The 9,130-nt window shown below is 32.4% G+C and overlaps 1 protein-coding gene across 1 annotated transcript; it reads right to left on the bottom strand.

The window, feature by feature from the left end:
* Positions 1-5,809: 5,809 nt before the first annotated feature.
* On the bottom strand, positions 5,810-8,260 carry LOTGIDRAFT_228044 (hypothetical protein; the record flags this gene model as incomplete). The annotated part of the gene is made up of 5 exons (XM_009045765.1): positions 5,810-6,487; positions 6,692-6,869; positions 7,235-7,385; positions 7,775-7,869; positions 8,166-8,260. The coding sequence occupies 5 exons, from the start codon at positions 8,258-8,260 to the stop codon at positions 6,359-6,361; spliced, it is 648 nt and encodes a 215-aa protein (XP_009044013.1). The 3' UTR covers positions 5,810-6,358.
* Positions 8,261-9,130: the final 870 nt, after the last annotated feature.

Below are 9,130 nucleotides of genomic sequence, written 5' to 3'. Positions count from 1 at the left end.
AAACTTGCTGACAATTCATACCCACCTAACAATAAGTCAAGTCTGTCAAAATCGTCCAATATTCTTCTGATTTCGCTATCACAATCAATCTAACGATCATTGAATTTAATCAGTAATATCCAAATACGACTAGAACCAGAAAACTATAAATCCACGATGTTATAGACCAAACACCAAATACTCAAATCTATCTATGTTTTATCACGGTTTTATGTTTCACACAAATATTCTACTTAAAGTTGGCCACAATTTTTGTAATTTAATTTACAGATACTAAGTTGAAAGACACGAATCATCCATACCAGTTTATATACAAGAACTCATTTTGCATTCCATCGATATACTTTATTCCTTTTAGAAGTCAAAACATACGATATAAAAGAAATATTGTCTGTAACATAATTTATCAATCATGCTGTTCTATTTAAGACCCAAGGAATACTTAAAGATATATCAATACTACTTGCCTCGATCTACATTTAAGAAGATTTCAATCCATTTAAATCGTTACGTCCGGACATTGGTTATACCAAATTTCCAGTGAAACAAATTTGACACACACATAAATGTTTCGAATAAATCTTAATCTTATATACTATCTCATGGAATTGTGATATTCAATTATTTTTATCACGCGAATTGATCATGAATGATTCCACATTTTTGTTGAAAAAAATCGTATTTAAAATTGGTTTTACATTCAACGTAATTTGATTCAGTTAAACTAGAAAACAATGCAAATTAGATCACAATTTAGTCAATATTATGCAAAATAATAGGATTTACATCATCACAGGCGTACTAAAAAAACTGTATAAGATAGTTTGCCAGGCAAGATAATATACGTCTACTGGCAAATAAAAATATTTGGCAGTACAGTAACAATTAACTTTATGAAATATTCAACCTTCAGTCTTACACTTCTTTAGAACTTAGGAGGATACTGTTTAAAATTACCAAGTTTCGTCAATATCTGTCAAGACTTGGGTCTTCTAGAGTGTTTACAGGCTAAAACTTGAACGCGTTTTAAGAACAAGGGCAATAACTCTAACTAAATATTTTTCGATTCTTCTGATTTTCGATAGGTTTCATCCTTGGTTGATAAAAACACTCACACAAAGTTTCGTAAAAATCCGTCAAGAATTGTGCCTTCTAGAGAGTTTGTGTGCTAATAATTTAACGCGTTTTCAAGAGCAAGGGCAATTACTCATACTTATTACTTTTCGATATTTTTCAATAGGGTTTACCCTTGGTGATAGCAAACACTCACACCAAGTTTCATCAAAATCCGTCAAGAATTGCATCTTCTTGAGTGTTTACGAGCATTTTAAGAACAAGGGCAATAATTTATACTACATATTTTTAGATTTTTCTGATTTTCAATAGTGTTCATCCTTGGGTGATTATAATCAAGTTTCGTCAAAATCAGTCTCTCATTTTGAAACATGGCTAGCTTGCCAAAAGATAGACTTCAGCTGTCAAGTTACTCGAGTTATAAATCACTATCTCTATATTATACACTGCCATGAATACATATACGTATAATTCAAAAGTTTTCACAGTGCTTACAAAGAGTTTCGAACAAAACTATGAAGAAGATATATTTGCAAAGTACATCGATTTTATGGTTTCAAATTAATACGGACATTGGTGTTTAAAAAATAAATAATTTCATTAAGTAAATATTGACAAGGCTTTCGAAAATTTACTAGTTCCACTTAAAACTCTTCAAACCATTACTTTAGTTTTCATCATACACTGTTCATTAGGTAACGAACAGAAATTCTAAATGAATTTTATTCGCGTATTAGTGTTACACTCGTTCAATTTCCGGAGTGCTTCAGAACAGTGGAAGAGGGAATAATTACAAAACACTTCAAAAACCTTTACAATATTAAAACAAATTTAAAGCATACTCTTGCTTAATTTAATGGGGAAGATAATAGCAATCAGAAGATGAACATGCTTTGTAGGATAGAATACACATCATTAGACTAATAACAAAAACATAATAGCTAGATTGGTCATTTTTCTCAGTGATGGTTTATGGGCATCACGTAGGCCTATGTTTACTACATAAATTTATGTTATATAGGCCTACCTTTACATATACAAGGTACATGGACTATGGCTAAGCTAAAAAAATATTAAAATTTGAAAATAAAATGAACAAAACTGTATAAGTGCACAATGTAGAAACGTTATTTCTCTAAGGAAAAACAGAACACTTACGTTAGATTAAATTCCACAAGCTATACGAACAGCTCATACAAAGATATATTTCTCAGACGTTATGTCCTGCGATTGCCTTCATCACTTTTAAACACGTTTAAACAGGCCTAATGATATAAAGTTGGATGACAGAAAAAACTTCTATCAATAAATGTGTTGTAGAGACTTAATAGTAATCTCAGACGGTAGTATACCTTCTCTCATCAGATTAGTATTCTAAACACCAATAAATACACACTAACAGTATAGATTACCAATGTACTTACTCAACTTGTGTTTATTTTACCACCGTTCTTCGACAGAGTAGAATCATCAGCCTAGTCAAATAACGATTGGTTGGAACTTGCCTGTTAATCCAGATCACTGACTACATTGGTTTTTATGGTACGTTGAAACATAGTAGGCCCACAAGTCGAGATATCTTTCCTAATTAAAATAATGTAACTTCATCACAAGGAGTGGCGGCAATATTCACACAGAAGTAATTGCATAATTAAAATGAACTAATGGCATACAAGATGCATTAATTGCAGTTAGATTTTGTAGATTTGCTTCAGGTTAATAACAGGTTGATACACTGTTTCCATTACATCCAGCCATTCAAAGGTGAAACTCAACTCTTAAACGTTTCTTCGTGGCAAATCTTTAAGATAATTGTTACATAGCACTGCAAAATATCACAAATCGATGTGTTTTTAAATAATTAAGTCATAGTTGATTTGAAGGCTATAGAAGTTATGGAGTGATTTGTGATAAATATTATAGTGATAGATATTGATTTCCTTACAGAACACATCTTCCACTCTACTGATTTGTAATAGTCAACTGGGAATTGGCGAGATTGCTAGGAAAATGCATGACTGGATTAGAAAAGTTAAGTGCCACACATAATCAGCTCTATATAATAAATCCATATCCATGTCCATTTCACAAATAAAATAGTTAGTAGCATATCGGTGGTTAAGAGATGATTTCGTGAGCTTTATCCATTTGAAAAGGTTCTAGGCACGGAAATATAACATTAAAACATGACAAGAAGAACCAATCCTCGTTCAAAACAGTTTGGCAAGAGGTGAATGGTTCAAAATTACTGTTTTAGGCCTCAATGTATGATCAAGCGTAAAGTTGTTATTGTCATTGACTGCTCATAACTTGACTGGATTTAATCAATAGTGGCTGAGGAGAGTTAATGAATTATACCATTGGGATTGATTCGCTATGACAGCACTTTGAAAGACATGTTCGAATTGATGGCTCATTCAGACATAGATAAATATGTCAACAGTTGCTTAACAGTGGAAGAAATTGTGCCAACTTTCGTCGCCATTCTAAAGCCTCTTCAAGGTCGTTAAAGAGCTACCTGATGAAGCTGATTATGTGAGATTAGTCATGAAAATCTGACTGATATCTGACCCTCGATTGTGTCAGGAAAGATTCTAGAATTCTGAACATTCGAAGACCAACTATCACTAATATTCTTATCATTGACAATCCTGTGGAACCCACTACATGTCAGAGATTGGTCTTCTAAATATCTTGTTCGATTCGACGTTAATGTTTCAATAGTTTTTTTTTCATAAGAATTAACCCATTCCATCAACGGTTTCTAATTGGACTCAATCCTTTTATAATATCTTAATGAAAGAAGTAATTAATATATTACAGTTGAATGAAAGGGTTTATTTTTAAGTAAATTGAATAATAATGGATACAAGTACCTGGTACTAATAGTAAAACAATTATGATCAATAAGTATAACTAGTTTATTCATTAGTCAATAATTTCTCATACAATAGTTATTGGCCCTAGAGTCAATATTTGTCTAGAGAAATACCAAAAATCTATCAATATAACTTATTAACGCTTTGTAAATGGATACAATATTCCATATATAATATATAAATGCCTTTTCATTGCTAACTAGCAATAATGATTTAAGTCTACATAGGTAATATAAAATATTCTATCCACAACTAAATTTACAAGAAAATAATTCGAATAAGATCCAATGGTGAATTTGTGTTAGTCTAACACCACTATAGAATATCTAAAATAATTATTTCAATATTTAATTTACAAATGACATCAGCGATACCAATGGGGCTGGCCAAAACAAAGACATGTCGAGAGTTATCGTTAATTTCTCATAGTCCCCTTCTAGATGCTGGTCAAGAAAAAATTCTCTTCAGCCTTAGCGATCGGCTAGCTCCCTTTTCATTTAGGGAAACTGGTCTCATCCATGGATACAAATCGGGCGAAATATATCGGGACCTGCTTCAAAACGGCATCAATTGTTACTGAATGCCAAGATTGTGGCACACATTTTGCAGAATCTCGTTGGTGATAATGTGCTCAACTCTCTCATGAGAGATTCCCACAGCACTGGCAAATATGTCGAGTGGTCAGCCATCACCATGCCATGCACCCGGGTAAGATTTTCCAGAAAGGTTGCTGCTGAAGGCCTTCCTAAATGCGGACCATCATCAAAACTCTGACATGCTTGAATTAAGCAGCCCACTACTTTACGTAGAGATCATGTTTAAGTTAGCCTGTTTAGTTGCCACGGGTGATTTCAATGAATAGGTTCAAATGATGATCTGATACAAAGAAATTAACAAGCACTAGAGTTGAAGTTCCGGTGTCTATGTTTCAATAAATGATTTTAATTGACGGTGGCAAAAGTTTGTTTCGATCCGATCCAAGCATAAATCTTTTAGTTGTATTGGTATAGCAAATATTTTTCTTTAATAGATACATCATTTCTCGCTATAACATTTCTTTGTGGTGCTATCAGCCATCCCAACTCTCTAGAACATGTATTAAAACATTATATAGACACAGCTTTATGGAACAACAATCACTGGTTAAAGTTTTATAAAACGTTTCGACGTGTTTCCGCCGTCGTCCTCAGGCACATATCGTAATCACAATTGTTAAATGCCATTCAAAGACTTTATGTATTAAAACATTCAATATTTTGAAAAAGCGTCTTTGCATGTATATGTAAATTGTCGGTTGGGAAAATTTGTCTGGTCAATTGTCCGCGGTAGAAATGGAACGACGTCGAAGCAAGCTAATGTTACCTTTCGATAATATTGGCCTAGCACCAAGTATCCAAACAGTAAAATTAGTCTAAGAGATGGAACGGTTTAAATTGGCCTTTCCGGCATGTGTTGTGGCCCACTATATTGGATTGCAATACCTCATTCAAAATATGGACTTTCAATAAGATCGTCGATATACGTCTCTGATCCTAATAATTTGGTCACAAGATAAAATGGTACGAGTAAATTCGCCAGAAATGTATTGGTGCTGGGGCTCAGATTTTGTACTCAGAAAATTTGAAGAATTAAAAAACTCATTTCTGATAATTTTGAAAATCTATATTTTTTTTGATTTTGTACAAAGACACTGTAAATAAATCAATCTCTGCTTAACTGAAGCCCCCACCCTAACAGTAATTTGTCACAGAATAGTATGGTCAAAAGAAAATTTATCACAAGGTAATGTAACAAAGTAAAGCAGTATAGTTCGAATGTATTTTATTGTACTGTACTGGCCAGAGTTTTGAAAAAATAAGACACATTGGATCATCTACTGACTTATTAGGCGAGTTAGCGAGTACCGGGCCTGCAGTCTAGATTGGAATATGGACATTGTCTAAGATTTCATCATTATAAATGATCACACCAAATTTCATTTACACCGGATGAAAACTGTAGTCTCTATTGTGTTCACAAACAAATTTTGACGCGTTTTCGTAAGTCAGGGGAAATTACTCAAAAGATCGTCAAATTCGAACTAGTCCAAGATCTCATCAATATAAATGATCACACCAAAAAATTTAATAAAATTCAGATAAAAACTGTAGTCTCTATTGTGTTCATACGCCAATTGTGAACGGGCGGACGGACTGACGGGCAGACAGGGGCGACACAAGAAAATGTGGGCGTATAAAAACTGTAGTCTCTATTGCGTTCACAAACCGATTGTACGGGTGTACGGACAGAGGCAACAACAATATACGACCTCATTATAATAAAATGTAACATGAAAATAAAAGGTAACATGAAAACACACGAAACAAGACATCTAGATCTAAATTTTAATCAGATTGTTTACAGTACTACTGTACACTCATAGCATGAAGTCGATTCGACAGTTTTTCAAGAGCTTGTTGTATTCTACCAGGATTTATTAAAAAATCCACAAATAATGTTTTTTCTCTCATTAATAAATTATCTTTCTGTAATGCCTGAAAACCAAACCATGAACAATTTTACAGATAAATCAACAAAATGAAACAGTTGTTAACAAAAAATTTTACTTGCATAAATAAAACTTTAAAATCAACCAAGTGTTGAATTAAAAATACAAATTGAAGATTTTTTTTAATAGAAGTGAAACAAATAATCCTCTTTTACATACAGGTAGATTTTATATATAAATGAATACTTACAGCTTTCTTATTATTAATTTCTCTTAGCTTTTCTACAATAGAAGCTTCGAGTTTTTGTAAAAGATCTTCTAGTTGTTTGATAGATTCTTGAACATGTGGTGGACTAAGTACAGGATGACCACTAGTTGTACTGGATCCTTTATAAATAGTCTCTTCACATGTCTTTAAATTACTCTCTCTACAAATAGTAAACAAATTGTCACACAGTTCATTCTGGTAACTCCTGTGGTGATATAAAATTTCTCTTATATTAATAAGAAATAATGTGGAATGCCCATACTTTTACACAAGTTAAGGTTGACTGGTTTCATTGATTGTATTATATCGAAACAACACTCATTTGGTCCAATGGTATTAACATTGGAGAAGCAAAACTGTTATGTGCTATGATGAAAATTTAACCGTTGTTATATTGGCTTATTTTCTTCAATGTTGACATCAAACATGTACATGTATAGCTAATTCAATTCAGGTAAATTTGTTATTTTTGCCTATCAATTGTTGATAAAAAATACATAAAGAACATAATGAATTGTTACTTACAATAAGTGTATCTTATCATAATATTTAGTAGCTGTACTTAACATTGTGGTTTTAGATGCTTGATGACAATGATGTAATTTTTCACCACCTTCTAATAAACTACTGTAGGTTAAAAATAACTGTTTCTCATCATTATTAGTAGGACCTTGATCTAGCAAAATACCATACAACAATTAAATTACATTGTTAATTTACAATTTACTCCATTATATAATCATTATCAATAATCAGATACTTGTCATACTAAGCTAGACTAACAATGATAAGTAATCTACCATTGACAAATGAAGTAAGAACTATTTAGGCACAGAATACATCGAAATATAGTACTTTCTTCATGACCATGGCCAATGCTTAATTAGAGAATTGTCGCTATTTTTTTTAACACAAAAAAATGATTTTTCAAATTTCATATTTTTCTAATTGACTGATATTTGGTGGACTCTCAACAGTTTCACATGGTTCTTTAAGAATAGTCACCTACCACTTAGTTAATTACGTTAACATATTTAATTACTCATTAGTTTAATAAAACTGTACCTATTATTTGATGTAATCTAGAAGTAGATGTATCTCTAGTATCTATGGTACCACGTTCATATTTATTGCTAGTCAATACAGGATCTTCCATAACACTCTATAATACATTTACATCAATTCATTAAAACCCTTAAAATCCATTAAAATTAATTTAGAAGTTAAACGAGACTTAACTGTAAGTTGAAGTTTGACTGTAATTCTACCGTACCACTGACGAGCTTAGAGAGCGTGCGCCAGCTAGCTCTCATTCTTCAAAGCAAGAAGGTTTCAAGAAGCAACACCAATGAAAAGGGCGGTAAACTCAAAAACAACTCTATCAAAAAACAGGGAGGGCACATGATCTCTAAGCTCGTCAGTGGTATGGTAGAATTACAGTCAAACTTCAACTTACAGGTAAGTCTCGTTTAACTTCTTAATTCTACCATACCACGTGACTCCGCTTAGGAGATCACGTGAGAGATTCAAAGTTGTAAACCTTCTGCCCATTGCTAAGAAAAGGATCAATTCCTCCAGATTCTGGAGAAATGAATAAACAAGTATTAAAAAACTTAAAAATATTTATTTATCCAAATAACACTGACACTTTTACATATTCATATGACCATTCAATAAAGCATCACTAAAATTAGAACTGTTTAATAATGGCTTATTATAAAATTTCTGAAAAGTGGATTCCGATGTCCATCCTCCAGTTTCCAAAATTGTATTAATTGGTACATCAGCTCTTTTAGCAGCACTGCATGAAGAAGATCTATAACTATGAGAGGTAAAAACTGAAGAATCAATTCCTAACAATTCAAGAACAGCCTTAAGCCACCTTGCAATAGTATCTTTGCTAACTTCTCTGTGGGGTTTAATAAAACTTAAAAACAGTTTAGAGTTGTCTCCTCTGAAATGTCTAGTTGTCTCTAAATAATGATTTAATGTATTTACCACACACAAATCTTTATCAGGAAAACTATTAATCAAAATATCCTTTTGATGAAATCCTGGACGAGTCTGTTTGAGTAGACTCCCAAACGAAATTTTTATATGATCTTCGAAAATGACAATATCCTTCACAGTTAATAAATAAATCAACTGGACTCTTGGTCCTGATAAAATTGCAAATAAAGCAACTAACTTGTATGTTAACATCTTCAATGATAATTCACTTAAAGGAAAAAGACTTTTCACGAAAGTTAACACCATATTTAAATCCCAAATCACAGAATGTCTCGGTAATGACGGTCTTAAATTAAAGACCCTTTTTAGAAATCTAATAATGATTGGATGTGAACCAATTGGCTTATCACTAATAAACAAAATAGTTGAAAGCGCACTCCTGGCAGTATTTAAGGCACTGTACTTCAGGCC

Source organism: Lottia gigantea (assembly GCF_000327385.1).
Source record: "Lottia gigantea unplaced genomic scaffold LOTGIsca_1, whole genome shotgun sequence".
Lineage (NCBI taxonomy): Eukaryota > Metazoa > Mollusca > Gastropoda > Lottiidae > Lottia > Lottia gigantea.
The sequence above is the reverse complement of the archived record's forward strand: the minus strand, read 5'-3'. Positions and strand labels throughout refer to the sequence as shown.